This window comes from Impatiens glandulifera, chromosome 1, assembly GCF_907164915.1.
Source record: "Impatiens glandulifera chromosome 1, dImpGla2.1, whole genome shotgun sequence".
Classification (NCBI taxonomy): domain Eukaryota; kingdom Viridiplantae; phylum Streptophyta; class Magnoliopsida; order Ericales; family Balsaminaceae; genus Impatiens; species Impatiens glandulifera.
Window position 1 is genome coordinate 131,013,382 of NC_061862.1, and position 14,952 is coordinate 131,028,333.

The 14,952-nt window shown below is 33.4% G+C and overlaps 2 protein-coding genes across 3 annotated transcripts; one reads left to right on the plus strand and one right to left on the minus strand.

Annotated features, from left to right (window-relative positions):
- Positions 1 to 1,573: 1,573 nt before the first annotated feature.
- On the plus strand, positions 1,574 to 9,990 carry LOC124919791 (putative lysine-specific demethylase JMJ16). 2 transcript variants are annotated; one of them, XM_047460126.1, is made up of 11 exons: positions 1,574 to 1,610; positions 1,856 to 2,136; positions 2,239 to 2,319; positions 2,412 to 2,942; positions 3,458 to 3,685; positions 4,928 to 5,089; positions 5,165 to 5,533; positions 6,626 to 7,847; positions 7,936 to 8,039; positions 8,298 to 8,495; positions 9,345 to 9,990. In XM_047460126.1, the coding sequence occupies exons 2-11, from the start codon at positions 1,861 to 1,863 to the stop codon at positions 9,675 to 9,677; spliced, it is 3,504 nt and encodes a 1,167-aa protein (XP_047316082.1). In that variant the 5' UTR covers positions 1,574 to 1,610; positions 1,856 to 1,860; the 3' UTR covers positions 9,678 to 9,990. The 2 variants fall into 2 exon arrangements, with proteins under 2 accessions (XP_047316082.1, XP_047316083.1); XM_047460127.1 differs by having other exon boundaries at positions 2,242 to 2,319.
- A 664-nt stretch (positions 9,991 to 10,654) lies between these two features.
- On the minus strand, positions 10,655 to 14,582 carry LOC124932520 (tubulin-folding cofactor B). The gene is made up of 9 exons (XM_047473171.1): positions 14,445 to 14,582; positions 14,268 to 14,374; positions 13,979 to 14,130; positions 13,442 to 13,560; positions 13,196 to 13,257; positions 12,888 to 12,929; positions 12,059 to 12,192; positions 11,320 to 11,389; positions 10,655 to 10,922 (listed from the first exon to the last, which is right to left on the minus strand). Exons 2-9 carry the CDS (start codon positions 14,367 to 14,369, stop codon positions 10,875 to 10,877), a joined length of 729 nt encoding a protein of 242 aa, XP_047329127.1. The 5' UTR covers positions 14,370 to 14,374; positions 14,445 to 14,582; the 3' UTR covers positions 10,655 to 10,874.
- Positions 14,583 to 14,952: the final 370 nt, after the last annotated feature.

Genomic DNA, 14,952 nt, shown 5'->3' on the forward strand with positions numbered 1-14,952 from the left:
TATATCGAAACAAGGTAAACCGAAATCAAGGTAAGGTAAATGTATGTATTTTATGTATACCGAAATTTTAGATAAGGTATAAGGTATGGATGTACCGACCCACCCCTAAACATATCTAACATATTTAACTTATTAAATTAATTTGAAAAAAATTTAAAGGATTATTGAAATTAAAAATGTTCTTTTAAGTCAGATGTAAAAGTGGTAATGAAGCTAAAGAAAACAAAATATTTTGATTTTCCATTCTTACAAGTTTTCTAGAGAGAGACACAATACGTGTTTCAATACTATCAATTAGCAAGCTATACATGTTCCTGATGGGACAATTAACAAGCTCAAATTAATCGAAATTCCAAAGGTAATGCTTGACTGTTTGTTATTACTATATTCATTTATTTTTTTACTTTCCAAAATTCGAACTGGGTATCATCTATGGTTATGCGCATGTTCATCTCAAGGTACCGTAGAAATTAGGGTTTTCTATTGGGTTAAACTTCGATTTGAAAACTTGTTCTTCTATAAGACAGATTGTCTCTTATTCATCTGAATTAGGGTTTTGGCTCGTCAGTTAACCTCAATTTTGTGATAAATTGTGGTTATTTTTCCTTGCATGTTGCTGATTTTGGGTATTATCTAAAGACTGCAGAAAGGTGACCTTGCTTTGATGATATTTAAGGATAGGTGAATTAGTTTGATCTGTTCAAGCCAGTCTGATAATTCTATGTTAGGCTTAGATCTGGAAGATCTGTATTTTTTTGGGATTCTGGTGGAGTTTCAGAATCATTTTAAATGTGTGCTAAAATGTCTGTTTGTTTGTCTAGCAAATTAGGATTAAAATTGACCATTTTCTACTTTAGCAACTAGATTTTCTGGATGAAGATTATATAAGTTTGTTGATTTTTCTGTATTCTTTTCAAGAAATCATTTACTCATCTTCTCCTTGATTCTCTATGTATATACATCTTCTGTGCATTTATTGGGAACTGCTTTGCTTGATTATCAGATTGACTGGAATGTGCTGATCATTTCATATCTAGATAATGATCTGGATGAAATTTTGTTAATTTGAACCTGTAATTAAGAAGACTGGTTATCATTTTTCTGTAAGTTATATATTGGTTGGAATTTGGAATAACACATTGATTAGATTATTGAATTAGCCCATGTCGTCTATACTCTAATATAAGAAACCCTATATCTTTATCAAAAGTAAGTCCACATTGTGTTTGTTTGGTCATTCATTTTTTTTTCTGGGTACTAAGAGATCGGTTGGGTCTATTTTGTGAATGGGAAGGTCTAAAAGTATTAGGGCCTTGTTTGATTTGGGGTTATATGAATAATTAAGTGATTATTTTCAAATAACCTTGTTTAGTGTAAGAATTGAGTTATTTTGATAAAATGACCAAAATGATTTTTTGATCACTTAATGCATTAAATAATTATATTCTTTGCTGGAGCATGATTTGATTTCATCTTTTTATGTATGCATTTCACCTTTCCTTTCTTTATTTTGTTAGTAGTCATAACAGTTAAATATTTGGTTAGCAATAAGGAGGTCCTTTTGGAGGGGAAATTTTCTTGGGTACCCACCCAGGGTAATAACTCAAGTGGTAAGAGTCTGAACTTGAACTTAAGAGGTTAGGTCTCAAGTTCAATTCCCATTGAAAGTATCTTGATTGAAATGGCGGGTGGCGGTAGAATGTTGTGCTACCACCTCCTCTAGAAAAAAACCCTGGTCTCAAAACAAAACCAAAAACATCTTGTGTGGGAATTTTTGAAGTCTGGTTTTTGAGATTTAGGTTGGAGATATTATCCAATAGTCACTTCTTAAAATAATTTTCTCATTTTGTCACAGTGAGAATGGTGACGGAGATTTTTAGGCCATGTGTCCAAGAAGAGAACATGGATATTCCATCAACCCCACCAGGTTTTGAGTTATGTACTGTTGTGAAACCAAATTCGTTGGAAGGAAAAGAACAAACAACAGCTTCTCCAGTTTCTGAAGCTCAATCTGTTCAAAGTACCACCAAACTTGACTTGGGCAATAATGCAAATCTTTCAAGGCCTGTTAGGGATAGACCTTCTGTAGACTACAGTAAAATTGATGGCTATGTTGAAGATGTAGCTGATTCTAAGGTGGTTGATTAACTTAAAATAATTGGTTTTCATTTTACTCAGAATGTGTGATTCTTATAGTGTTTAATCAAACTATCTTTTATTAAAAATTTATACATGAAGCAGGTTGCTGCACAATGGCATCCAAATGAGGGTTGGAGGCCGGATCTTGAAGAGGTTCCTGTATTTTACCCCAGTGAAGAGGTTTGAGCTTTCTTTTGAACTATTTTGAGTTGCAACCTTTCTCTATCCATGAAACTGATGTAACTAGGTTAAAATGCATAAATGTTGTACAGGAGTTTCAAGATACTCTAAACTATATAGAAAGCATACGCCTTAGAGCAGAAAAATATGGGATTTGTCGTATTGTTCCTCCCCCTTCATGGAAGCCTCCTTGTCCTCTTAAGGAGAAAAATATATGGGAGGGATCTAAATTTCATACACGTATACAGAGAGTAGACAAACTTCAAAACCGGGACTCATTGAAAAGGACTCTAAAGGTTAGTACCACCAATAAGAGGAGGAAGAAAAGAAGATGTATGAAAATGGGGGTAGAGTGCGGTTCAAGTGCTGATGATGTACTTGGTTCTTGTGAAGCTGGAATATATGAGGAACCAATATTCGGATTTGAACCGGGCCCAGAGTTCACCTTAGATACATTTCAGAAATATGCAGATGATTTTAAAGCTCAATACTTTAGGCTAACCGACAGCAATGCTGTTCAAGTTGGTGATATAGCCAAGGTCCAAGAGCAGTATGAACCTTCAGTGGGTGATATTGAGGGTGAGTATTGGCGAATTGTGGAGAAACCTACAGAAGAAATTAAGGTCTTGATCTCTTATTTACTTAAAAATAGGAAATAAGTCATTTTGCTTTTTCAAGTTGCATCAAAAGCTCGTTTTACTTTCTTAACATGCGGTAGGCTCATTGTGCTTTCTGAACTTTTAAAATTTACTCAAATTATTCCGTTAATGTTTTGATATATTTATAAAGAAAATAATATTTCAGCCATGAATTGAGATTAAACGTTTGCGAAAATTGTGTATATTTGAAGACCCATTTAACTTAGAGGTAGAACATAAGAATGTTCGCAAGGTTATGAATTCTAGTCTTTATACCAGATTTTTCTTAATGTGTATATTTGATTTAAGAACTTAAAAGAGTTAAAAATATTGATGGTGGGGAGTAATTTGAGCCATTTCAAAAGTCCAGTAAGCAAAATTCTGATACAAGTTAGAAAGCAAAATGACCGTTATCTTTAAAAATAGTTTATCTTATGCAGACAATATTTTTTATTTGCTTTCTTCCTCTCTTACATAGAAGTTTTCTTGATTATTTATAGGTGTTCTATGGGGCTGATTTAGACACAGGGGTTTTTGGAAGTGGATTCCCAAACTTATCTGATAGGGGAGAAGGTTCTAACTCAGATGTGAAATATGTGAAATCAGGATGGAATCTAAATAATTTTCCTAGGCTTCCAGGTTCTGTTCTCACGTATGAAAGCAGTGATATATCAGGTGTTCTGGTGCCTTGGCTGTACATAGGAATGTGTTTCTCGTCCTTTTGTTGGGTATGACCAATTTATTTGATAATTACTTTTAATTTTTGAGCAGTAGTGTTTCTTATTTTAATGGTGGGAAGTGTTGATAGACCTATATTTTTTACTACATTAGCATGTCATTCTAGAGTTTTCAAGCTTAGAAATAATTCAGTGAAAAAGTCTAACAGATAATTGGCAATATATTATTGAATTACTTGTTGAATCCACTTTAGGGTGCATTTGATGAAACTTAAAATTAAGTGTTGAATACTGAATTATTAAGTGTTGAACGTGTTAGGTATAAATGCTAAATAAACTAAATATAAATATCTAAATTTTAAGTAATTGATATGTAGGTTGATTTGATAAAATATGCAACTAATATAGGGAAAGTACTTAAAGACTATTTTATCTTGACTAAATTTTAGTGTTAAAGTTGTCTTTTTGAAGCTTTGATGAAATTGATTTTGATTTAATTTATGACAACCCGTGTCATGACTTGTATTGTATTTGTATTTGCTTTTGTTGGGTTGCTTTTATCACAGATATGCAACCTTTACATGTGGAATAATATTGTTACATCCTTAAAAAAAATATTTTGGAAGCTCTTACTAAATCACCAAGTTAAGTCCTCATATTTTACCGAATTAAGCTACATTTAAAGCTTAATTTGTGTTGAATCCAAATAGTTAAGTGATTTTAAGTAACAATTATCAAATGAACTTAATTCAAATAAAGCATTTAATCATTTATATTCCTGCATCCTCAAATGGTGGATAAATTGCCTGATTTTTTCTACTGCACCTGGACAAAAATGTCCCTAGGAAGCTTTACTATTCCCTGTGATTGATGTTGGACATTTAAAGAAAGAAGATGTTGTATAAGACAGGCTTAAATCGATGGCATAACATTACATCATGTAAAGATAGATTGAGCTATTTGTTATCACTTTTTATATTGAATATGATCCTGAAAAATCTACATTTGTTATGTTTACCAAATTCACAATGATTTAAAAAAATTTGGATATTGACTTTTATACCAATTGAAACAAATATTACTAAGAATCTTGATCATAATCCAAATATTATACCAAACAATAAAAAGATCAATTTCAGTTTTAATTTCTGCTTTTTTCCAATGAGATCGTGATTGTTCAAGAGATTGTGACAAAATATATGTTTCCAAATAGGCTCTTGCTCAGATTAGTAGTGTTTATGTTCTTTCCCTTGTTTTCTCCTGATTTGGGTCATTCTCTATCTATTGGAACAGCATGTTGAAGATCACCACTTATATTCACTGAATTACATGCATTGGGGCGCTTCAAAATTGTGGTATGGTGTCCCGGGACAAGATGCTATTAAGTTGGAGGCAGCTATGAAAAAGCATCTTCCTCAACTTTTTCAAGAACAGCCTGACTTGCTTCATAAGCTGGTTAGAAGAAATGATGTTTTCTTACACTCTCATTTAGAGCATTAAGAAGGAAATTAAAATTTGTTCTTTTTGCAGGTCACACAACTTTCACCAGCAATACTAAGATCCGAGGGAGTGTCGGTCTATAGATGTGTCCAAAATGAAGGGGAATTTGTTCTGACGTTCCCAAGAGCATATCATTCTGGATTCAACTGTGGATTTAATTGTGCAGAAGCTGTAAATGTTGCTCCTGTTGATTGGTTACCACATGGGCAAAATGCAGTTGAGCTCTACCGGGGTCAATGCCGAAAAACTTCAGTTTCCCATGATAAATTGTTGCTTGGTGCCGCAAGGGAAGCTGTCAAAGCACAGTGGGAACTCAATTTACTAAGGAAGAATACTTCAGATAATTTAAGATGGAAGAGTGTTTGTGGGAAGAATGGGATCCTCACAAACGCATTCAAGGTCTGTTTTACATTTAATTCATCTCAGCTGCTCAAATTTCCTATCTGATTTTTCGCAAAAAAATAATTTTTCTATCTGATTCGTTAACCATAAACTTGTGTAACAATCAAGTTTTTGCTGTCTACATATGGGTCAGTGAAAACAATATATGGTAAGATGTAATACATCAAGATCTTTCCCAAACCCTGTTTCTTGTGGGAACCATGTGCTGTTGATGTTACCCTTATTCTATAAAATTATTAGAATGCTGAACCATTTTGTGGAAGTATAATGGAACGATTTTAAGGGTTTATCTTTTTTTTTAAATGGTCATGAAGACTCCAACACGACCTTGTAGCCATGAGCATTGCACTCTTTCTAATTTGAAGTGTTTATAGACAGATTGAGGCGAGAAAATAGAATGGCCTAAACCCTTAAATGAGAAAACCATGAAGAAATTCTATAGCTGAGAAGAGACTGAACTTCATTCATATATTCATTGATATTTCATATCTTTCAGCTAGCTTCTACTATTATGTATATAAGATACCTCATATAACTACCTAACAACTTGAGGGCAAAGCAGATATGTAATAAGCTTCCGGGGCAAAAGTGGATATGTAATAAACTTCAGGGTCTTATTTAGTTTTATGCCATAAGTCCTAACCTAATCCGTACATATAACCCCATCTGGAAACACTTACCAAGATGCGTGTTTCTAAATGAAGCCATATTGTTTTTGTATCCTAATCCGGATCCAAATGAGAAACCACCAATACATTTTTTAATCAATGGTTAGTGTCCAAACATAATCTAATCCTAGATACGATTTGGGATCTTGAATTTTTGTATCAAGTGTTTCCAGATGGGGACATAATGCACGGAAACATTTTAGTAGATAACTATGAGTGCCGTTGCAGAGATGTGGGGCAGTCTATACTAATAAAGGATGGTAGAGGACAAGGCTCATGTCCTCAAAGTCGTGGGTCCGAGCGTTCTTGACAACTTTTTCAAAAAAAAAACTAATGATGAAATTATTTTTTCCTCTTTTGCAATTGGTGGTCATAGTTGAGCAGATTATTTATTATTCTACATTATTGTTATTTTGTATAGGATCGCGTTGAGAAGGAGCAGGTTAGGAGGGGATTTCTCTTCAGTTCTCCTCACATAATGAAGATGGAGAGTGATTTTGATTCCACCACTGAGAGAGAATGTTCCATTTGCCTGTTTGACTTGCATCTTTCCGCTGCAAGCTGTCCCTGTTCACCCGATAAGTACGCATGCCTTAACCATGCACACCAGTTATGTTCATGTTCACGAGATATAAAAACTTTCCTGATCCGTTATGACATCAATGAACTCAACATTTTGGTGGAAGCATTGGAAGGAAAACTAAGTGCTATTTACAGATGGGCAAGGCTAGATTTTGGATTCGCCCTGAGTTCCCATGTCTCGAAAGGAGATTCACAATCCAACACAGAAAGTAAAGAAAAGGCTGGGGAAACTCTTAATCAAGATAAAAACACAGGTGGTTTATGCTTATTACAGAAAGGTGGATCATCATCTCTAATCTACAAAATCAAGGTGGAAAATATGAGCTTGAATATCAAGAAAGAGGAAATATCCCATTCAACTAATCTAGTTTCTCAGCCCTTACAGGGAGAAGTCTCGAATAGCAATGACTTAGTTAAGACCACCGAATTGCATAAACCGTTGTTTTCAGAAATTGGTGATGTTATACTCCTTAGTGATGATGATGAGTCAAATGGGCCACTTCCAAAGGGAGCAAAAGAGAAATCTATTGCAGTGTTGGGAACTCCAAGTAATTGTATTAAAGATCCTTCGGCTAGTTGTGCAGTAAAGGTTGAACAAGATATGGACTTAGAACCTCACGAGGATGGCAATATTTCTTCTTGTAATTCCGCAGTCAGTCAGTCTCAGAGTCAATTACCAGATCCTTCTTTTGCTGAAGCTTCTTCCAGCGTAACTAACTCTGACCGGTTATTAGTGAAATGTGAGTCTGAGATTTGTGAAACGACAAATGGGGTCAGTTGTTCTCCACAAGCACATCCATTTGGTAATGAACTATTGAAAAATGAAGACAGTAGCAGTAGTGTAATGGGATCAAATTCCAACTCTAGGATGACATGCACCATGCCAGACACAAATGTAAACCAGCAAAATAATAAAAATAATATTGACAGATATTTTCGACAGAAGGGTCCACGAATTGCCAAGGTCATCCGTAGAATCAACTGCAATGTTGAAATTCTGGAATACGGCGTTGTGCAAAACGGGAAGCTATGGTGTGACAGTAGGGCTATCTTTCCAAAGGGTATTTGGATTCATAAATTTCTTCTTTAATCATCTTATCCAAAAGTTAAGGGATGTGTTGCATTTATTTATTTTGATTTTTGTGACAGGATTTAGGAGTCGAGTAATGTATATAAGTGCTTTAGACCCGACAAATAAGTGCTACTATGTTTCAGAAATCCTGGACAGTGGACGCGGGTCACCGCTTTTTATGGTACAGTGAACTTATAGATTCCTATTCTGAATTACACCCTGTTTTTATCTTATTTTATTAGACATTTAGAGTTTCTTGTTCTATTTTTTATTTTTCATCTGAAATTACATTATAGATTAAAGTTAAGTACTCTAAATATGGAACAAATAAGTGTGAAATAAAAGGTTTTTTTATGAGACGTTTATTTTATCTTATTGTGTGCTTTGTCTAGAACTACCTTTTTTCACTCTTATTGAACTTTATAATTATAATTTTTAGGTTTCTTTAGAGGAGAGCCCGAGCGATGTATTTGTTCATGTTTCTGTTGCTAAATGCTGGGATATGGTAAGAGAGAAAGTGAATCAAGAGATTACAAGACAACATAAGCTGGGAACAATTAATCTTCCTCCATTACAGCCACCTGGGAGTCTTGATGGGTTTGAAATGTTTGGTTTTTCATCCCCAGCAATCGTGCAGGTACGTGCTTATGGTTCTTAACAAGCTTTTTTGTATCTTTTTCCATCATCTTTAGTGCAGTCCTCACATTGTTCTTACATTGATTGTTCAATGAATCTTCAAAAGAAAAAAATAAAATTCTACAAAAGTTACATTTTATTTCATCAGAGTATTGGCATTGTCCATTGCAAAGTTACAGTCTATAGAGGCTTGCTGGGCAAAATGAAAAATGATGGTTGAGTATGAGATAAACTGTTTGAAAAGGTTTGGTAACTAGTGGAAAAAACACCATTGAAGGGTTTGATTTTTGTGGTTTGAAGATTCTGCATTTTATTAAAAATGAAAAAAGAATGGAACAATTGGTTTGAAAGAAATAAAGGATCTTTGTGGCCGGAACAATATGGAGAAAAGCATATAGAACGAATTTTGTTTTGGCTTGTTTCTCTGTTTCGATCATTCTTTTTAGGTCATGAATCTCTAGTAGTATTTACTTTGAAATTATCCGAGTTTTATATACATGATTTTTTTTTATAACAGAGTTTATTTCCTAGGATAGTTTAATCCACAGCCATGGCTCCTAATTCAATTATGGTTTCCCAATACACATGATATTATTAGGAAAGTTTAACACATGTCCCATTTTACAATTATTTGAATAATCTTTGAGTTCTATTTGATGTAAAAGTGGATTAATTAAAATCCCAAGTTTTTAATATTTTAAAATGTTATAAAAAGGAAAGTAAATGTATTTTGGTTGGAACGATGTGACTGAAGAAGTGCTGGTCGATTAGAATGTGGAAATGTGATTATTTAACCTTTTCTTTATCTTCTCTCGCATTTACCACTGTTATCATTTTGTTCACTTGTTAGGTTATTCAAGCAAGGGATAAAAATCGCATTTCCATTGCATATTGGAGATCGCGTCCACTTCTTCAAATCCCACAACATATTGAACAACCAGAGAATGATAGTGATGGGAAACACATTTCAAGCTCTGAGATAACAATCGGTCAGAATGATGGGTCCAATTGTAATTTCTCAATTGCAGGAGCTGTTGATACAGTACTGGATGGCCTACTGAAGAAAGCGGATCTCAAAGAACTGCACATGTTAAAAGATGTCGTGACTGGTTCTAGGCCCTCCATCAATCGACAACTTCTGACCGAACTTGTTCGAGAAGAAATTAAAGGGCGCCTGAGATGATAATGATGTGCGTATAATCAATATATTTTCCTAGCCTTGTAGATGTAGCTAACTATTGCAAATTTTTTCTTTCTTTCGGCCCATCGCGGTTACCAGAATCACCGCTTGTTTTTTTAAACAAGGAATTCTTTCAGGTGGTCTATACCATTCTTTATTTTTTTCCATGTTGTACACATTAAATTTGGTTCTATTGTAAGACTTCAGTAGATAAAAGATGACTGTTAGTTCTAAGTTTGGTTACTACATATTCTTCAACTGTAGTAACTATTTTCTTTTTCAAAAAGAAAATAATATTCTCTTTATCAATAACTTGATATTTTTTCCTTTTCATGTTTTTTTCTTAATGATAAGGTTGTCTGGGTTAGGACTTCTACTGATATCATTCAAAAAAAATTGCCCAATTTAAAGCACTTTTTGTTTTAATTTATTATGAACATGCATTTATTGTTATTTGAGATCAGATCCAAATATATATATGACAAAAATAAATCTTTCTAAATGGGGAGAAAATTGAAGGCAGATTGAGTGATAGACAGTTGATTGAGAAACAATATAGTTATTTTAATGTTTTTTTCTTAATGATAAGTGAATGAATGTTTCATGTGATGAGATTGGAATTATTGTGAAGTAAAGAATTGACCAAAGATGGGACATTAATGCTTCTTTTCTCTTAGAAGAACTGGGATCTTAATTTTATTTTTATTAAGAAAATGTCAAAGAGTAAGAATTATCAGTTAGCAAGTGAAAATTTATCTGTTAAAAAGTGAAAATCCCTTTCTTCTAAACTTGTCAGAGAATAAGAATTAGGATCTTATTGGTTTGGATGTACTAAAGAACATCAAATAAGATTTGGGATCTCTTAAAAATGTGCTTAATTCTTTCCCTTTTATAGATAGTTCTAATACAAGACACCCACATACATTAAAATTGGTTAGATAAGAAACATTAACACAATCAAATGGAATTAGAGCTCAAGCTTCAAAACTGAATGATCAAATTCAAATGAAGACTTTTTTTGTGAGTTCACTCTTAGACAATTTAAACTATAGAACTCTTATCATTCAAAACCATACAAAGCTTGTGTTTGATAATAAAATAAACGCATCAATCTCTAACTTCAGTAATAAATTGATTAGGGAAGAATAACACTTCTATGGTAAGCAAGAAGCTCCCAAATTTCCTTTACCAATTACTTTTTCATATTTCATCTTCCTCGAATGGATCTGCCTCTGGAAAGTCTCCAACCTAAGAAATAATGAAACCCATTTGATAGATAAAAACACAAAATTCAAAAAAACTTCCATGGATATATAAATATAGAATTCTAAAGAAAAATGATCTTGGACAACACTTATTCCAATGTCAATTATAATTCTGATAAAGAACTTGGTCTAGCCTAAAGAAAATGTGTATATTTACACTCTACTACAATATTGAGAGCTAAACTCAAATTGAAGTATATACCATTAACACAATATTACTTTGCCTCTTCATAGGCTAATGCACATAAAGAAGCTGAACAGAGGCAGCTCGATCGAACATTATTTCAAATTAGGCGTAAATAAGTTCATGATACACAAACGGTTTGAAAGAGGTTATGCACAATAAGATTTGAAAATAGTAGTTGTATGCATATATATACCTCCACTTTGTCTGGCCTCACCATTGCTCCATGGAGGGGAGGGCAATCAAAATATCTTATACCTTTCACCCTGCATTTGACATCAAAACATTTCCCACCTTAGATATTAATAGCACAAACTAGCCAAAGGATTGTTAAATATTGGGCTGTTTTACGTATGCCTTTCTGCGTTTGTTATGTTGCCAAAACTCACAATGATCTAAAAAAAAATTGGATAATCGTTTTCAATATCTCAATATCAATAATGGGTAAGGATATACATAAAAAGATAGATAGATAGATAAGCCCATTGACAATTACAAAAGCAAGGCACACTACATCAAAATAGGTGCATCTAAAAAACAAGAAAAAACACCCAAGATATACACTTCACTACTCAAAAGCATAAAAGTGCACCAAACATAAAGGCCAGACAAAAGGTGCCAAAAGATGGTAAAAGCTATTCGGTTCAATCATTTGTGAGTTCAAATAAATTCTTCTAGTGCTTTCGATATGATTAAAGATGATTCAAATTCTACTATATAGCCATACTTGCTATGAACTTATTGCACAATTAGACCAGTTAATAACTTCAGATTATAAGTATTGTTTTGCTATACAAATATGAATACCTACATTCACAGTTATAATGGAAGCAGGAACCTACATCGTGCCAAAATCACTGACCAAAATATTGGTCTATTGCAGAGTGGGCATCCTAATAAACATTGAAAAGTTTCCAGAAAAGGATAAAACATACATGCCATCATTTTTCCCAAGAGGCTCGTCATATTGAACTCCAACCCAGAAACCATGTGGAAGATTTTCTGCCCGCCCCACATATTTGACGACCCCTCTTTTTTCTCCTGGTTCAACCTTACATCTGTCCCCTATCTTAATCAGCAACAAAAGGATGTGGTAATATAAGTATAGGGAAAAAAGAGTGATCCTAATAGAAGTTGCAAAAATGAATTTACATATAATCAAGTAGGATATAAAAAAATAAAAAACAATTTGAAAAGAATCTATATTGTTTTCATGAATGCAAAGCACATGTAGCATGACATACAACAGGATTACAAAATTAACTAAATAATTTGAACATCCATACAAGTGAACCTATAGACCGGATCCAGATGAGAATCAAATATAAATTTCTGACTTTGTGTCTAACTAAGTTTGGTTTTCAAACATAATCTGGAATCCAGATAGTTTTTCAATCCATATTTTTGTATCCAAGTGTTTTCAAATGGGGCCATATGATGACAATGAGTATTAGATGAAAACTATATATATATTTATATACCAAAATTAGGGATATAGAATAAATTCAGGATTGTATATTCTTCCTTTTTTATTCATGTAGTGTTATATATATGTTTTGAATCATATGGAAGGAATTTGAGCTTCAATTAAATTTATAGTCATTGATAATTTCTGCCATAATAAGAAACTCTAAGGTAATCAACGTTTTCCTATCACATTAAAGAAGTATGTTACAAATCCCACATCACAGCAGCTACCTGGACAACACAAAGGTGCCAAGAAAACTAATATTTTGGTAAAAAATTATCGAGATTATAACCAACCTTGATATTTGCACAAAAGTCTTCCATGTAATCATCTGATATCTGTTTGAATTTAACAAATCAAAGTTAGAGATACCTCTCTTTATGTAAAAAATACACAAGTATACAATGACAAAGATAACTTTAACGGTTAAGAAACAGTGATGAAACTAAGCCAGCATGTGAATGTATGTGTAAAAGAGAAGGAAATTCATCCAAAATGGAGTTTATGGGTATTAATTAACAGTAATACCACCCAGGGAAATCTGGTGGAGAATTATTCTAATATGGTTTTCAGTAATCTGAAAACCACGAAAGTAGCAGCTTACTTTCTTTTCATGAGCAGACGGATTTTGATGGGCAATCTTGTCCTTGAACTTTCTGAAAGTACCTGAAACATTAAGGCTTATCAATCAACATAAAAGTTGTGCAGTGATGCAGATCCCAATGTTTAAAAGTTTGTGCTAACCAACAGACCTGCAGGAATCCCATCAAAAATAGAAAACTGGACTAGTTCGAAAAGATGAAATTTCATAACTATATCAACTAAGAGAAGTTGTCTTTTAAAGATTTACCATCAAGTTTGTCAAATGCTTCGTCAGAGATTGTGTACTTCTCAACCAATGACGTGTCTTCTAACCAGCCTCCAGAGGTTACTGAGGATGGATCAAGATCTATAACATGCAGTATGAACCTATTGAAGTAGAAAGCTATAATGCCTTGTTAGGACAACACAATAATGAAAAAGATGTAACATGCAAATCAACAATAGATGACCTTAATGAAACACCAAGGCCTTGTTTGATCTGGGGTTATTTGAATAACCATGTGGATATTTCCAAATAACTTTGCTTGATGTAGGTTATAAAAAATCAGGTTCTTTGGATAAAAAGGCATTAGGGGTATAATATACATTGAATAATATTTTAAAGAAGGATATTTTGGTTGATGATTTGAATGACGTGATTGATGAGTAGATTGTTGATTAGATAATGAGTTATTTGGACATCAAACCAGACCCCATAGAACACAATCTTTTTGTGCCATTTTTCAATAGCAAGGAGACATAAAATAAAATGTATTAAGTATCAGAAACAATGATTTTGACTGACCCATCTTGTGGGTGATAAAAACCGAGAGGTTTCATGTTATCACTCAAATCACAGAGTTTTGAACGCCCATCATCATATAGCTGAAGACGCATTGAATCTACAGAAGTGCCACACTTCTTCCACAGCTTATCCTTGACAGCTTCTAATGTCATCTGAAGGTTGAAGCATAAAATATTGGTACCAATTACATTAAAATAATCTAATGGTTGCATATTAACTTATTTGAATCTGAAGTATGGAAGAACTCCACTAAATCATCAAGTTCATCGTAGTATTCATCATTGATTACCGAAAGTGAGAAGCGGACATCACTTGAAAAGCTTTTCATGTTAGAATGAGTAACTCGTAAAACAACTGATTCATCCCCTTGAATCTGCAATTTGGATGCCATCGTTCCTACAAAAACCAACTATTCGGTCGGGGAAGATAAAAGGGTCAAGGAAAGGAAGAAGGAGGAGAGGCTTACCCGAGGCGGTCGATCGCGACTCTACTTCAATATCTGACGGGGCGCAAATTGGCCACCGGAGGGTTCTGGGTGTGGTGGCTCTCTCAGTCTCTCCCCTGCTCTCTCTGTTTCATTTCAAATTAGAAAAAAAACAAAAAATATACACATATAACATGAATTTAAGATAAACAAATCAAATAAGTTATTTTTAATGTCTTTTTTATTTATCAAATTTGAGTTGTGTTACATGTTGGGAATTTTGATACGAAGAATACTTTTACGCAACATTATATTTTGTTTTACGCAACATCTTATTTAGTCGAATCGGATTTGTCGTCTCGAATTTTTATAATTCAAATAATATTCTTCATTATTGGTGGGTCATTTGTTGTTCATACATTCTCATTGTATTAGTGATTTTTTCTCAAATCAATGTCAGATTGTATTGATAATTTTTGTGGTCCTTCCGACGACTTTTTTAGCATCATATCGTTTTTCTTTTCACCACTTATATTTGAATTAGTTTTGT

Bases quoted from the DNA above. Each gene is read 5' to 3' on its own strand.
- LOC124919791 (XM_047460126.1), top strand. From the start codon at position 1,861: ATGGTGACGGAGATTTTTAGGCCATGTGTCCAAGAAGAGAACATGGAT. The intron at 5,534-6,625 runs GTCTGTTTTACA...TATTTTGTATAG, and splicing joins TCCTCACAAACGCATTCAAG to GATCGCGTTGAGAAGGAGCA. The intron at 8,040-8,297 runs GTACAGTGAACT...TATAATTTTTAG, and splicing joins GCGGGTCACCGCTTTTTATG to GTTTCTTTAGAGGAGAGCCC.
- LOC124932520 (XM_047473171.1), bottom strand. From the start codon at position 14,369: ATGGCATCCAAATTGCAGATTCAAGGGGATGAATCAGTTGTTTTACGA. The intron at 13,561-13,978 runs GTCAGTCAAAAT...CTACTTCAATAG, and splicing joins TTTTATCACCCACAAGATGG to GTTCATACTGCATGTTATAG. The intron at 12,193-12,887 runs GTTGGTTATAAT...TTGCTGATTAAG, and splicing joins ACTTTTGTGCAAATATCAAG to ATAGGGGACAGATGTAAGGT.